This window comes from Chiloscyllium plagiosum, chromosome 25, assembly GCF_004010195.1.
Source record: "Chiloscyllium plagiosum isolate BGI_BamShark_2017 chromosome 25, ASM401019v2, whole genome shotgun sequence".
In the NCBI taxonomy this organism is placed as follows: Eukaryota; Metazoa; Chordata; class Chondrichthyes; order Orectolobiformes; family Hemiscylliidae; genus Chiloscyllium; species Chiloscyllium plagiosum.
Window position 1 is genome coordinate 42,616,372 of NC_057734.1, and position 16,975 is coordinate 42,633,346.

The 16,975-nt window shown below is 40.2% G+C and overlaps 1 protein-coding gene across 3 annotated transcripts in view; it reads right to left on the reverse strand.

The window, feature by feature from the left end:
• Nucleotides 1–2,821: 2,821 nt before the first annotated feature.
• The window catches only part of LOC122562793 (transcobalamin-2-like), a 59,853-nt gene continuing 45,699 nt past the window's right edge, over nt 2,822–16,975 (reverse strand). For all 3 annotated transcript variants that reach the window (XM_043715987.1, XM_043715986.1, XM_043715988.1), the window contains 4 exons: nt 14,108–14,279; nt 9,749–9,935; nt 6,687–6,808; nt 2,822–4,637 (listed from right to left, as the gene is read on the reverse strand). In XM_043715987.1, the coding sequence (XP_043571922.1) occupies nt 4,576–4,637; nt 6,687–6,808; nt 9,749–9,935; nt 14,108–14,279 (543 nt within the window). In that variant the 3' untranslated portion in view covers nt 2,822–4,575. The remainder of the gene's footprint in view (nt 4,638–6,686; nt 6,809–9,748; nt 9,936–14,107; nt 14,280–16,975) is intronic.

Genomic DNA, 16,975 nt, shown 5'->3' on the forward strand with positions numbered 1-16,975 from the left:
GGAGTACTGTGTGCAGTTTTGGTCTCCAAATTTGAGCAAGGACATTCTGGCTATTGAGGGAGTACAGCGTAGGTTCACAAGGTCAATTCCCGGAATGGCGGGACTATCATATGTTGAAAGATTGGAGCGACTGGGCTTGTATACATTTGAGTTTAGAAGGATGAGAGGGGATCTGATTGAGACGTATAAAATTATTAATGGATTGGACACTCTGGAGGCAGGAAGCATGTTTCTGCTAAAGGGTGAGTCCAGAACCAGAGGACACAGTTTAAGAATAAGGGGTAGGCCATTTAGAACAGAGTTGAGGAGAAACTTCTTCACCCAGAGTGTAGTGGATATAGGGAATGATCTGCCCCAGAAGGCAGTGGAGGCCAGGTTTCTGGATACTTTCAAGAAAGAGATGGATAGAGCTCTTAGAGATAACAGAATCAAGGGTTATGGGTATAAGACAGGAACAGGATACTGATTGTGGATGATCAGCCATGATCATAATGAATGGCGATTCTGGCTGGAAAGGCCAAATGGCCGACTCCTGCACTTACTGTCTATTCAACCATATCATTGCTATTGTCCTTGGGTCCACAGCTATACTCTTCATCATCACCTACATGGACATATGTCCCAATTGCAATTCTCACATTTAAATCTAAATCATTAATATTTACCACAAACAGCAAGGGACCCAAAACCTTGATTTCCATTCACAAAAGCACCCATCAATCATCACTCTTTGTTTTCTGTCACTAAGACATGTTTTGGATCCAACTCACCACAAAACACGGATTCCATCAGCCCAAGGTTCGGTGGCTTCAATGTCAGTTTTCTGCAGTGGTGGAGAATGTAGTTTGTGTCTTTTCTTTGACCTTGGGAATCCATGAGCTATGAACTGAACAAAACTTGACTTTTAATTTTTTTTCCCCAATACGTGGTCTCTGTTATAATACAGGTGTTGCAGTATGGCTACCTGAACACTTTTCACTGTCTTTTTTGGTAATTTATTGTCACTTTTGTTTTTACAATTCTATTCTAAAATTTTCTCATCCATCGGCCACGTGGGACCTGGTCAACTGTCTTACTAAAATCCACGTAGACAACATCCACTACACTCATCCACATCTTGTTGTTACTTTCTCAAAACGTTCTGTTTAGTTGGACACAATCTTCCCTTAACAAATCCATGCTGAGTATCCCAAAGCAACTTGCACCTTTCGAAGTAACAGTTAATCCGGTCTCTTAGTCTTGATTGTAATAGGTTACCCAACACCAAGGCGAAAGTGAGGACTGCGGATGAAGGGCTTTTGCCCAAAACATCGATTCTCCTACTCTTCGGATGCTGTGCTTTTCCAGCACCACACTCTTGGCCCAACACCAAAATTATTTGGTCTGTCCATCACATGTTTTTTGAATCTAGAACTAATGGGTAGAACTTAAAGTAAGTGACCTCCCAACCTAAGCAATGAGGATGGATTTCTTGTCCAAGAGTCATTAGCCTGCAATTCTGTTTCTCAGAGAAAAAAGAATATATTTAAAGGTTGAATTTGGACAGAAATTGATTTACAAATAAAAGGTTGTGGATGAGAATGTGGTGTTAAGGCCATAATCAGATCAGTCATGAAAATTTTCTACAAAGGAGAATTTTAAAAGTCAAGGACCAGGAGCCAATATGGATTAGTGACCACCCTGGAGCTGGGTCAACAAGAGTTGATGTCGTTTGGAGACTGCAGCAGTTTTGCACGATCTGACATTTTCAGAAGTGGACACAGTAAGGTACAGATAGCCAGCAATCAGAACTTTGTACGCAAAATGCTGGCATCTGTGAAATCCACCAGAGTCAGTTGCTATGGCATGCTGCATCCATTTTCTCTTGAAATTAAACACATCCAGGTAATGGAGCCATTGCATGGCATAAGGCACCATGAAGGGTGAATGGACAGGGAGACATGATTAGCTAAAACAAACCATAATATTAAAAATGGCTATATGAATAGGAAGGGGTTGGAGGGATATGGGCCAGGTGCTGGCAGATGGGATGAGATTGGGTTGGGATATCTGGTAGACATGGACAGGTTGGACCGAAGGGTCTGTTTCCGTGCTATACATCTCTATGACTCGGTGACTCTGTAAGACAGATTTAGTAGTAGATCTAGGTCTGATAGAGGTAATATTTTTAAAAAGTAAGGTTCTGTAAAATAAGCAAACTGATCAATGGGACGAGATTGGGTTGGGATATCTGGTAGGTATGGACAGGTTGGACCGAAGGGTCTGTTTCCGTGCTATACATCCCTATGACTCGGTGACTCTGTAAGACAGATTTAGTAGTAGATCTAGGTCTGATAGAGGTAATATTTTTAAAAAGTAAGGTTCTGTAAAATAAGCAAACTGATCAGGTTAGGATCCAAAAGGATTGCTAGTAAAGAAAAGGGTACTTTACCTTCTCTCAAACTGGTAGCTACATTGCACAACCAACAGTTACTCACTAATTGTAGGTAACTAACTAGTCTATAAACAGATCCACACATAACATCAGGTAAGTCACAATATGACCATTTTGGGCACCACACATCTAAAGACTTGTTGGAAGGTTGCCATCCTGATGGTTTTCACCCCACAGATGCCCCACTGAACACTTCCAGCATTTGTTTTGTTTTGATCTCAGACTTCTTGCATTCATGTCATTTTGCTTTTGTACAGGTCCAAAGCACGCTCCACTGACAAAGTAATGACCTGGATGTCAACACAGATGGATGCAGGAACAGGAGAACAGATTGACAGCAACATGCTATAAAGTCAAAACTGCTGCATAAACAGAACAAAAAACAAGTTGATGAATGCTTATAATATTGAATTTTAAACAATAATTACAAATTTGAGCAACAATTACAAAAACACAATTAGAAATGGTTTGCCATACCTCAGGGAATGCTGAGGCAAAGAATGTGAGAATGTTCCAGCTCCCTTATCCACCTGAAAATGTACAATCAGCAGAATGTTATGTCATGTTGTGTCATGTTCCAGATCACTAAGTGAGTCCAAATTAATATGGCAACACATAAGTTTGGTCTTTGCCGGTATGGAGGCTCCAATTTCCATAACTTGGTAAACAAGGAATCATTCCCATTCTTATCACCTGCCATTGGCATATTTGGAAGGGAGGATTGCATTTTGATTTTCAGCCAGTCTATCTATTTTATGAACACACCTTGTTTGGCAATCAACTCAAGGTAGGATTCAAAGCTAGAACTTCTCACTCATTGGCAATCACTATTGTTAACTTAACAGAAGATTACGGAAACAAAATCAGTCACGCAGCATTATCAGGACACAACTGGTACCTTTGTAATACCAAAGTGTGATTTTCAGGTCTGTTCACGATATGATTTGAAATTTTGGAGCGTGTCACGAGCTATGGAAAGCAAAACATCTCAGATTCAATCACTGAGCTATGCTAAGTTGAGGTAGCAATAGGGGTGCAATAATTGATTGCAATACCCCTGACCAAAACAACAGTTAAATAATAATCAGTTTATATTTCCATGCTTAATCACTAAGTATTGGGAAATTATTTATGGGGGTGGGGGGGAAGTGACAATTTATGGCTTGGAGATAATGATTCCTATGTATAAATAGGCTCTGGACACAAGGTGTGCAAAGAATGGCCTTCTAGGTGATGCAAAAGCAGGGTGTTTGCATAAAATGAATTAGTATTTTAATTTGTTTTTCTTTTGACTTTTACTTAGACTGACAGGTCCTCGTCTTGTCTCAAGAATTTTTAAAATTATTTTTTGTCATAAAGAATTCATCAATTTGCTTAAAATCACAACTGTAAATGTGTCTCTCTAAATTGAGACTATAACATCATAAGCTCTGAATAGCTAGATTGCTGCACTCGGGTTTCGTTGGATCGGTTCAGTCAAATAATTTTGGATGCACCATTTGAGAGGAAAGTTACTCTGAGGAGGATTAAAGCCAGCTTTGTATTTTGGCGACATGTTCTCTACTTTTAGCCTTCGGTTGGTACCTATCATATTTTTCTCAGAAAGGTTGTTGTCTTTGGTACTGTTTAAGATGTTTTATAACAACAGTGCACTGTTTCACAGCAAGTCCTCACTTCTAGAAAAGTGGGACACACCATCATTAACTTAAGGTACAGAAAGTCTGGGGGAAATGGATTCCTTAGGCTGGCTGCCAGCACACTCCTTAATACAGGTACAAGACGGAGGCAGACTTCATACACACACACTGTTGCTAGCAGAGTCAAAAGAAAGTGGAAAATCTGACATGATGGGATAGCGCAAGGTTCAAGCAGTGGGATGTTTGTCAATAAGGCTGGATAAAGTAGACACTTATCAAATCACAGTTGTGGCTGGAGATGGACAGTTATCCTCTTGAATCTCAGAGTCATTGCCTGCTTGAAACCCAGGAGGTGCTGTCACACCAAAGCCTAATGATTATGTTTTATTAGTTTAAAAATTCTTTGTTGCTCAGGCCTCTGAATTATTTATTAGTCACTAAGCAAGTTGGGTACAGGAACATGAGAGTAGCTGAAGTTGAGGTCAACGGATCAGTTTGCACTTGCTAGAACTTGCTGAGTCGCAGGATGATGTGCTCTCCTTGGTGTGTGAGGTAGTCTTGAATTCCTGCAGACAGATGGTTAAGAACATAGCATGAATAAAGAGAAAACATTTCTATTCAAGAGGCAGTGAGAGACAAAACAATCCAGTAATCAGAACGGTCACAAAAATAAATTTCCTGTTGATTGTGGGCTTGTTCACGCCTGAAGATGTTGTCAAAAGTACATACTTATTTAGATCCTCAAGCCTCGGCTTTACACAACCACATTAACTTGCTGGACGTCTTAATAGACTTGTTAAACAGAGATCCTGTCTGCCCTCACAGATGGCAATAAAGCTCCATGCCAGTCAGAGCATAGGATGCCCCTCTGGTCTCTTGCCTAGTATTTATTCCTCAAAAAAAAAACAGGTTATTTAGTCAATGTCACATTGCTGCTTGTAAGTTTGCTACGTGCAAATTGGCTGCTGCATTTCCTTCTCAGTGGTTGAGGAGAAAGTGAGGTCTGTGGGAGGGGGAGTTGAAATGCTGTGCTACAGGGTGATTGGGTTGGTTAAGGTGGTTGACTAAGGTTTAGAAATACTTTATTTGTAAAGTAACTTGTGAAATCCTGGGATCATGAAAAGTGTAATTTAAATAAGATTCTTTCTTGAAAGCAGTGTTCAGCTCTTCAAAGGGAATAAGAACTGCTAGGTATGCCTTTGAGCCATTTAAACCAGAATGATTCTGTGATGAATCCAGATCCATGCACATGAACTCTACCATAACAAGGACAATTAGAGTTGGGCCACTAATTATTAAGCTGGCTAGCGACATTCATATTCCATAAACAAACTTTTTTTGAAAAAGGTAAAAAAGGAAGCATAGCAAGAATTAGAGTTGCTGATTAGCAGTTCCTGCAGTAATGCATGAAAAGAATGGACTGCAACGCTTCGAGCAATAAGCATCGAAGGGCTGCTCATGAAAATATAGGGGTGACTGTCACCCTTCTCATTGTAGTGCAGTACCCTGGTAGGATTGCAAAATGATAGAACCAGAGACTCAAATCCAGAATTCAAGATAGCGGTGGGCTAAGTTGCTTTCATAAAGTTTATTACCACAATTATGCATTTGAAAATGTATACACGCAATATGAATGTGCATTGTTGCACATGCCAGGTTTTCAAAAGTATTGGCACCTGTTCATTTCTGCATGTTTGTGTCATAAATTTAAAATTGAAAATTCCTCCACCACCGATGAAAATGCATACCTCTGCTCATACTCTTGGAAATGAAGGCACAATTGTATTAGAATGGTACCAGACTTATGGGCATTAAAATTGAGGACAGATTGCATACATTGGCTTGCATACACTAGTTTATTGTATAGGAAATTACCAGATGATGTTCCGATTGCCATTTTCTAAAATGGTAGAATTAATTTTATTTGACAGACACAGAGACTATTTCCTCCTGTGGAGGGATAAAGAACAAGCAGACATCATCTTCAGTCAAGCAAGACCATGTATAAGTGCTTTTTCCATGGAAAGAGTAGAATCATAAAATCCCTACAGTGCAGACAGAGAGCATTCAGCCAATTGACCCTCTGAACAGCATCCCACCCAGCCCCCCTAACCCTTCAATTTAACCTGCATATCCTGGACACTCTGGGTAATTTGGCACGGCCAATCCATCTAACCTGCTCATCTTTGGACTGTGGGAGTAACCAGGGCGTCTGGAGGAAACCCATGCAGGCACTGGGACGATGTCTGCATGCAGTTTACAAAGCCACCCAAGGTTGGAATCGAACCAGGGTCCCTAGTGCTGTGAGGCAGCAGGGCTAACCACTGAGTCACCATGCCACCCTAGTGGAATAATAATGGAAATTTGGAACTTTCTTTTCCAAGGAGGTGATACAATCATTGCTAGTTCTGAGCTTGAAACAGGTTTTTGTTAAGTACACAAATCAGTGATTTGGAGACAAGGTGTGCAATATCTTGCAGATCGTCTATGGTCTAACTGAATGTCAAAGTAGGCACAAAGGGGTCAAATGACAAATTCTTGTCCAAATGTTACCAGTACCAGACAAGTTTATCACTGGACTAAACCACACATTACTGCCCCCAATTACGTCTCACCTTGTTTAAGTGGGATATTATTTTCTGTGAGCAGACGCCAATAGTTTCTCGCGTTATCTTGTGCCCTTCGGTTGCATACTGAAGTCAAAAAAGGTCCCCACAGAGTCGGTCTGGTCTCAAAGCTAGAGGGTGCACAGGAAGGAAAAAAAATCTTTTTTCTCGCTGAAATCTAGGTATGAAGCACCATCAACTGAAAGATCCACTTCTGAAAGAGCAAAGACCCAAAAATCATCTGCACTTCTGCCCATATGGCATAGGTATAAATTAGGAGAGGAATTTAATACTTGAGCAGGCTACAGACACTCATCTGTGCAATTGTGAAGAATTGGGTGATGTAGCAGAGGATCTGGCAAGTTTTCCTTAAAGGACTGAGAGGGGATTGCATGGTTAGAGATGTCATGAACTGGATGAGATGGTAAAATAAGGCCAGAATTTCAAATCTCTAAAATAGACATTTAACCAATTTTTTTTAAAAACTTCTTTTACAACAAAACAATTGAATGTACCCATTAGCTGTCTTGAAGTCTCTTTTGGTTTAATTATCTTCTAATTCTGCTTCAATGTTTTAAACTGTTCAACAGAGCACTAAGCAAGAAATAACTGGAGCTTGTCAAAAAAACACGATGTAATAATCATGATAAACTTTAATCTCCATGTACACAGACTGCAGAAATCGCATTGGGAAATGTAGAATTTATAAAATTTGTCAACAGTTTCTTGAAGCAATACATTTTGGAACCATAAGACCACTAGATAGAGGAGCAGAATTAGGCCCTTCACAATAAGGGACTCAATGGCTTGGTCTCCACTAAGAGGACAGACTAGGACCTGAGGGAATAGCCTCAGAACAAAGGGATAACCCTTCAGAAGGAAGAAGAAGAATTATTTCTTCAGCCACCGCGTGGTTAATCTGTGGACAGCTATGGAGGCCAAGTGAAGAAGTGTCTTTAAGACAGATAGATTCTTGATTGGTAAGGGGATCAAGGGTTATGGGCAGAAGCCAGGAGAAATGGTTTGACAAACCTATCAACCATGACCAAATGGCAGAGTAGACTTAATGGGCTGAATGGCCTAATTCTGCTCCTGTATCTTATGGTGAAATGCCACAACCTTATTCAAGAAAAGGAAAAGAGATAAAACCAGCAACAACTGAAAATTAGCTCAAGCACAAATGCTGGGAAAATGCTGAAACAATGCACTTAGGAAATTGTAGTAAATAGGAAAGTTCATGTGGTGCTACAAAACAGAAATGATGCTTGACAAATTTAAGGAAGTTGTTTGAGAATATTACTAGCTTGGTAGATAAAGGCAAGCCAGTATATGTAGATGACTTGGATGTCTGGAAGACTTTGATCAGGGCCAAGACTAAATGTGCTGAAGGAATAACACATTGGCATGTTGGAGGATTGGTTAACAGACAGGAAGGAAAGAATAGTGATGAACAGGGTAATTAGTGACGTGCCACAAGAATCAATGATGTGGCCTCAGTTATGTACAATTTACATTAATATCTTGGATGAAGAGACTCAGAGTAATGTATCCAAATCTTTAATGGATTGGAATTATAATTTTACAAGTCTTCGATTGACCTAAGAAAGTCCTTTATACATGAAAACTGGTGGATAACAGTGAAGATATAATGAGATAATTGGATCAAGAGAGGAAAGCAGTAAGTGCTCACAGTAAGATCGGGTCTCAAATGAAGACAGCAATGTGTGGAGTTCTTCCTATTCTAGATATTACATTTCAATTCATAATTGTTTCGCACTGCAAAATGATTATATATATGGACAACATCATGCTAGAGATATTGTGATACGCTCAATTAGTAACTAAGATCTCACACAGTACCAACTTGGACCCAGGTTGAGCAGTAGAAATAAAGCTAAAAATGTACGAAGGGACTGCATGGAAGTCAAAATAGCAGATGTATATTAACATGGTTAAGAGTATCTTGCTCATGTTTTTAGTTGTTTCAAGGACAGTGATGTCATCTGCCATACAGACATATCTGGGGAGATTCATTATGGTAGGATCGATAGGTTGTTGGAATAGTGTGGCATTAATTGCAAGGGATATGAAACATAAAAGAGTAGGAAAATATATTGCAGTTATAGAGGGCCTTGGTCAGACCACATCTAGAGTGATGTGTACAATTCAAGTCTCATTTGTAAAAACAGACAACTGGATTAGTTTAGAGATGCACTTGCCTCACTGCTAGGGTGAGTGGCTTCAGCTGAAGGAAGGTTAAACCCATTGAGTTTAGAAGATTCTAAAATGATCTTATTTAAATCATTTAACATACTGAGATGACTCAAGAGAGTGGATTTTGAGAAGATGTTTCCCTTGTTAGAGAGATCAGAACTAGGGGACAGTTTAATAATGAGAGGGCTTGCTTTTAAGACAGAATGCAGAGAAATCTTTTGCCTGTGGAATTTTATTCCTCAGAAAATAGTGGGGGCTAAGTTTTTGAACTTATTCAGGGAGAATGAGGTAGATTTTGACAGAAGAGAGAGTCAAAGGTTATGGGAGTGGTTAAGGTGAAGTGGAGTTGGGATAACACGATCACATCATATAATGAGAGTAGGGTCAAATAGCACACTTCTACTCCTAACAATACCAACAGAAAATTCAGGAGAAACATTTTAATCTAGAGATGATTTGGAGATGCCGGTACTGGACTGGGGTGTACAAAGTTAAAAATCACACAACACCAGGTTATAGTCCAACAGGGTTATTTGGAAGCATTAGCTTTCAAAGCGCTAATCCTTTAGCAGGTGGTTGTGGACTATAACCTGGTGTTGTGTGATTTTTAACTTAACCTAGAGAGTGGAACCTGCTCACCCAGGAAGTACTGAGGCAATTAATATTGATTTACTGAAAAAGGGGAAATTAAAAATGTGCAAAGAAAAGTTTAGGAGTTATCAAAGGAGTCAGGTGAGGTAGAACATGATCGAGCTAGTCAGAAGCAAGAACTTGTTTTGACAAATATCCGAGCTCCATGCTGCAAATATCATGCAGGAAAATGAAAATAAAAGGTATATTAAAAGCGATGATCTTACTTGAATTTTGCATCATTACTTCTTGCTTTATTCAAGACTGCTTGGAGAGACATCTTCTGAGATAGTGGCACCTTGGCTGTGCAAATAACAGTGCCATTCATGTCATTCACAGATAAACGAACAAAACCTTTCTGATTGTTCAAGTTAGGTTCAGTCCTGTGATCTGATCGCATCCACTTCAGGTCATCTGTTCGATAACAGAAGTAGTGTAATTCAGCAAAAATCGAAAGAACTGTAGATACTATAGATAAGAAACAAAAATAGATGTTGCTGGAAAAGCTAGGTAGGTCTGGCAGCATCTGCGAAGAGAAATCAGTTGTTAATTCTGAATTCTCTGCACAGATGCTGCCAGACCTGTTAAGCTTTCCAGCAACATCTGATTTTGTTGAAGAGTTATTCAGGTTGTACTGTGGAAATGTTAGCACAGAGGCCACTTTGTATAATAATCACACTTTAAAAACTCAAATGCTGCAGTTTCATACAGGTATTTTTCAGATCGCACCGTGAACGTCAGACTGATGCACAGTTAGTTCAATACAAACTGTAATGCACTAATGACTAACGTAGCACATCTGGATACATTTGACTTCATATGGCTCCATGCAAATATATGATTCTTAACTCACATTGGAATAATGCACTATTCCTCTTCTTTAAAACAAATATATAAATAAATAATAACTCTCATCATTAACTGTTTAAAGAAAATTAACAATTGACTTTATCGATTGCTTTCACATTAAAAGAGAAGGGGAGACAAATTATCAAAAGTAGAAGAGACAGTAAAAGGATAACAACCAAACCCAAAAGATGTAGGTCTGAAGTAAGGAATGTTTGGGGAAGGACAACGGTGTTTTGCCTGTGCATTTTCAGCAAAGGTTATCATTGCGTCCTGACGATGCGTGTGTGCTTTGGGGAGGGGGCCTGGAGGCAGAAAATTAAAATTGGTGACAGGTTTTGAGTTGGATGAACCATCTGAGGTATTGTGTCGTATAAGCCAGCTTAGAAGTTTTGTATTGGGTGCTAAGAGGATTTTCTTTTAATAAACCAGTTTGTTCTTGAACCAAACCCAGTTCCTGTGCAATTCTGTTTTCCATAAAATTATTAAGTCCAAACGCATTTCTAAGTCAAATGGGAACTGATTGCAATAGTTCTTTTTTTCCCTGTATTGTGTGTGCGCGCGTGCAAGTGAGCGAGCGAAAGAGAAAGAGAGAGAGAGAGAGAGTCTGTGAAGTCATTAAGATCATGCAGAATTTAAAAGTTGAATAAATAATGTTCCTGGTTCCTAAACCCAAGGAAGTTGGCTGCAGAGACTTTTTTTAAATTGACTTCATCAACACAGATTTGAGGAATTAATTTATTCAGTCGTTGGAGATGGATCTCGTTGGTTGGGCCAGCTTTCATTGCCAAACCCTAGTTGCCCTTCAGAAGTTGGTGGTGAGCTGTCTTCATGAACTGCTGCAGTCCACATGCTGTAAGTTGACCTTAGGGACAGAATTCCATGATTTTGATCCAGTGACACTGAAGGAAGAGCAACATATTTCCAAGTCAGCGTGGTGAGCGGCTTGCAGGGTAACTTGCAGGTGGTGAAATCCCCATGTATCTGCTGCACGTGTCCTTCTTGATGGAAGTATTTGTGGGTCTGGAAGGTGCTGTCTAAGATCTTTGGTGAATTTTGGCAGGACATCTTGTAGACAACACATACGGCTGCTATTGAGCATCAATGTTGGAGGAACGGATGTTTGTGGATGTGGTGTTAATCAGAGGCTTCTCTGACCTGAATGGTGTCAAGCTTCTTGATTGTTGTTGGTGCTGCACCCATCCGGCAAAGCTTATAATGCTTCCCTTTTAAAATTAAACTACTCTATCCAGACAAAAGGAAAAGGAGAATAATAGAACTGAACTAGCTCTGCAGTTTGATGAACATGCAGTTTTCCTACTGTCTGTGAGCCAAAGTTGTCATCTACAGCTCTTGCACACTTGTGTATCCTGGATATGCTGCTTTGCTCTTGCTTCACTGCATCACTGCATGGGCGGCACGGTGGCCCAGTGGTTAGCACTGCTGCCTCACAGCGCCAGAGATCCGGGTTCAATTCCCGACTCAGGCGACTGACTGTGTGGAGTTTGCACATTCTCCCCGTGTCTGCGTGGGTTTCCTCCGGGTGCTCCGGTTTCCTCCCACAGTCCAAAGATGTGCAGGTCAGGTGAATTGGCCCTGCCAAATTGCCCGTAGTGTTAGGTAAGGGGTAAATGTAGGGGTATGGGTGGGTTGCGCTTCGGCGGGGCGGTGTGGAGTTGTTGGGCCGAAGGGCCTGTTTCCACACTGTAACTAACCTAATCTAATCTAACTTGCTGTCTCTCCTTTGACTTAACTGAAAGCATGCCATTTGAGTAAATTAGCACCTTCAACTCTTGCCTTGTGACTTTATATATGCTGGCAGCTTTTGTGATTTTGGAAGTCTGTGCTTTCCAATCAAAGAATTTTGCTCTGCATTGTTTGCAGAGTTCCAAATCAGCTAACGTGGTAGCAGCTTCTCATCTGTTTCACTGTATTTGCACTTGCTGGCTTAATTTCTCAATCTCATGAAGCAATTATCAACAGGCTCACCCAATTCCTGCCTCAGGCTTGGGAGTTTGCACTCAGTGGATCAGATGGCTTGATCTTTGACTGTAAATGCATGTTGAGTTTCTCAACATTTTGTCTAGGTTATTGCTGTCACCCTCATTGATATCTCTGTTATGATTAGATTACTTACAGCGTGGAAACAGGCCCTTCGGCCCAACAAGTCCACACCAACCCGCAACCCACCCAGACCCATTCCCCTACATTTACCCCTTCACCTAACACTACGGGCAATTTTAGCATAGCCAATTCACCTAACCTGCACATTTTTATTTGGACTGTGGGAGGAAACCATGCAGACACGGGGAGAACGTGCAAACTCCACACAGTCAGTCGCCTGAGGCAGGAACTGAACCTGGATCTCTGGTGCTGTGAGGCAGCAGTGCTAACCACTGTGCCACCTTGCCGCCCATTATTAAACAGATGTAATACTTTCTCTCCCAACCTCAATAGATGTAGCTGACTCTTTCACTGATACTCTTTATAAATGTCAATTGGTACTTTGTGTTCAAACTTTAGATTTCATCCGCCTCTCAATTTATTCTGAGATAGAGCTTAGCCATTGCCTCAGCAATGAATGTATTTCACATTTGCACTATTTTTTACCCCTTTCTGATATTAAGTCAGTTTGATTTTTAAATCTAATAGAGTATTTATTTTACTTATAATGCTTAGAGTTTACCAACAGACATCTATTGCTTCCATATTAATGTCTTGTTGTTTCTGAAAATTTTTTTTAAAAAATCAAACCTTTAAACTCACTTATTTGATAGGATTTCAATTCCCTGATCATACAGTGGACAGATACATTGTTAGTTTAAAACACAGACTGTAGAGCAGCACTCAGCGATGTGGTCATAGAGTCAGAGATGTACAGCACGGAAACAGACCCTTCGGTCCAACCCATCCATGCCGACCAGATATCCCAACCCAATCTACTCCAACCTGCCAGCATCCAGCCCATATCCCTCCAAACCCTTCCTATTCATGTACCCATTCAGATGCCTTATAAATGTTGCAATTGTACCAGCCTGTTTCTGAAAATTTTTTTTAAAAAATCAAACCTTTAAACTCACTTATTTGATAGGATTTCAATTCCCTGATCATACAGTGAACAGATACATTGTTAATTTAAAACACAGACTGTAGAGCAGCACTCAGCGATGTGGTCATAGAGTCAGAGATGAACAGCATGGAAACAGACCCTTCGGTCCAACCCATCCACGCCGACCAGATATCCCAACCCAATCTACTCCAACCTGCCAGCATCCAGTCCATATCCCTCCAAACCCTTCCTATTCATGTACCCATTCAGATGCCTTATAAATGTTGCAATTGTACCAGCTTCCACCACTTCCTCTGGCAGCTCATTCCATACAGGCACCACCCTCTGCGTGAAAATGCTATCCTTTAGGTCTCTTTTATATCTTTCCCCTCTCACCCTAAACCTATGCCCTCTAGTTCTCTACTTTGGATATTCATATAAACATGTGCAGGAACATATACCTTCTAAATCATACTGGATCAATAATAATGATGGGGCAAACGCTATTATTCTGTGGCAATGGAGGGCGAGAATCACTTCTCAAGCTCCCTCATCCCACCCATAGGTCCATATACAGTAATGGCAGCATACTGCCCTTCACCTCCAGCTCATTGACAGGTCACCTTAGTGATTCACCTTTCTTACCAGTTTTGTAAGAGCTTATCTTAGTGACAACCCATACTTTGCTTACCATTCTCATTGCTGCAGTTAATTTGGCCAATATCCAGGTAGGTTTTGTGATACAGGACAGGTAACAGTTGAGACAGTGCCATTGGATTCCGGAACATTCCCCGTTGGGCCTCAATCAGGAGTCTCGTTTTTCCTTTTAACCACCTTTCTTCATCTCCTCCAGCTAACAAAGCCTAAAGTAACGCATCATAATTGGTGATAACATGAATAGTATAATTCACAAGAGAGAATATACATTAGGTATCAGCTGTTCCTTACAGGATTTAGTGGGGCGTAATGACTGCTGAGGAGAACAGCAGGGTAAAGAGAGCACAGATTGATAACCAAATGAAATAAAGAACACAAACTGCTTTATAATTTCTGGCCCCTCTAGAACTTTCACTTCATTGTTCAGAATTTCTTGTACAAACCACAGGTACTAAGGTTCGACATTACGCACAGAATATTGGGTATTGTAGTATTAACAAAACTAACTTGTTACTGTGAATTACGTGAGTCAATTCATAATCAAGATTACTAACTCTGGAATCTTCAGAAGCTACAATTTATCTCCGTGTACTTTAATAATCCATGGGAAAGAAAATTATAGGGACAGTTTAAGAAAAAAATTCAGAAACATTTTCTTTGAACATCTTGGTTGTTACAAAAGTATCTAAAATTAAAAGCAGTTTAACTTGACTGCCAGAAATCATGCAGCAACATATTGATACTTCTATTAACTATTCAATTTGTTTAGGAAGTCAAGACACCGCAAGAATGGAGACGACCGGGGTCTGGCGACAAAGGTGTTTGTGGATCATGTGAAGATATGTCCAGGCATGCGCCTAACCCTACTAACAGAACAAATACTATTCTAATCAGATGATGTGAAGTAGACCACAATCAACTTATTACTTTTGCTGAAGAGAACAACAGAACTGATTCAATGGGCATAAAACATTTAACCTACACATTTTCAGTTTATCAAAACAACAAAATACACTATACTGACAATTCTAACAACACTAAGATCATTATTCAAAGTTTATTGGACCTCACATAACCTTAAACTGTTTATTTCCACACAGATGGAATGACAAGAACTGAATACAGGGTGTTGAACACATTTGCCTTCACATGAAACAGTCAGTCGACGTCTCCAACTGAAACACACTAATGCTGGGCCACAAGGAATGTTGTGGCTTAATATAAAGATGGGATGATGGACGGCCCACTTCACCGACTTCATGGAACCACACAGCATAGAAAAACGCTTTTCCAACCATCATATCTACACCAGGTCTTTCAAGTAGTTATTCATCAAGTTCCATTCCTTAGTCTTTCCCCACAGCCTTGCAAGTCTCTCCTTTTCAAATATATCAATACATTTTAAAGTTACCATTAAGATTGCTTTTCTACCCTTTCAGGCAGTGCACATCTGATCACAACAATAACTGTATTAAAAGTAGTTCTGTCCTGGGCTGTTCACCAATAATCTTAAATCTCTGTGCCCTCTAATTGTTGACCCTCCTGTCACCTGAAATAGCTTCTTCTTTCACTATTCTATCAAATTATTTCAAGTCTTTGAATCTTGTGCTGAAACACACGTCCACTCCTTACCAAACTAAACATCCTTTTCAACTCAAAACTTGATTATTTGTGAAACAAGCAGTAGTCGGATTCAACCATCCTTTGTTGTCAGTCAATATTACAAATAACAGGTTTTCAATCAAAAAGCCAGACTTGCAAAGGGAGAATTTTCTGCCTCGATGAAATGGCAGCTGGAAAGCTTGGGATCTCAGTGAACCAGTTGCTGAGTACATAGCACATCTGGGATTTGGAATATTTAATTACAGAATAAATCTTGGTAAGATTTATAAGAAAATCCTTAGTTCACTGCACAAAGCGTTGGGATATGTATAGAAGAGATAAACTGATTTGCAGTGTTCACTCACATGTCACTGTGACTTCAAACAAAGAGTGCTAAGATACTTGTTTAGATCTATCAGATTCAATAGGTGAAATGTTAAACCTATTCTATCCATCACAACAAGATCAAGTGTGAACTAGTACTTTACTTGATTCCAACGGTCCACTGCGTTCCCTCCTGCTTCCCATCCCCAAATTACAATACACATTGGGGTTACGTTCAGGGTACCCTATTCATTTATTAACAGTAGGAAGAGTGTTTCTAGGGATTTCCTCATTCTAATGGACTGCAGCCATTTGATTACAGTATCACTGGTAGACTCCTAGATAGCGAGAGCTGAAAATGTCAACGATCAAGTAGCCAGCTTTCTGTCAAGCGAGGGAACAAAAGGCAAATTAACATTTGGAGAGAGATAGTTTTGGGAAAACCAGTTGACATGAGGTAGCAAGAATGACTTGGTTAAGATAGAGCTAGCCATAATCAGCAGAAGTCCTGGCCAAAGACACGAGATATTTTGTCCACTAAAGAAGCAACACCAAACTAAGTTAAATAAATAGTTCAAAGTTTGTGCGAAGATTTGTAGCTCGGGTGCTCGTTGTTGTGGTTCTGTTCACCGAGCTGGAAGTTTTTGTTGCAAACGTTTCATCCCCTGGCATGGCGACATCATCAGTCCTTGGGAGCCTCCTGCGAAGCACTTCTTTGGTGTTTCCTGCAGTGTTTATAGTGGTCTGTCCCTGCCGCTTCCAGTTGTCAGTTTCAGCTGTCCGCTGTAGTGGTTGGTATATTGGGTCCAGGTCGATGTGTTTGTTGATGGAGTTTGTGGATGAATACCATGCCTCTAGGAATTCCCTGGCTGTCCTCTGTCTGGCTTGCCCTATGATAGCAGTGTTGTCCCAGTCAAATTCATGTTGCTTGTTGTCTGCATGTGTGGCTACTAAGGATAGCTGGTCGTGTCATTTC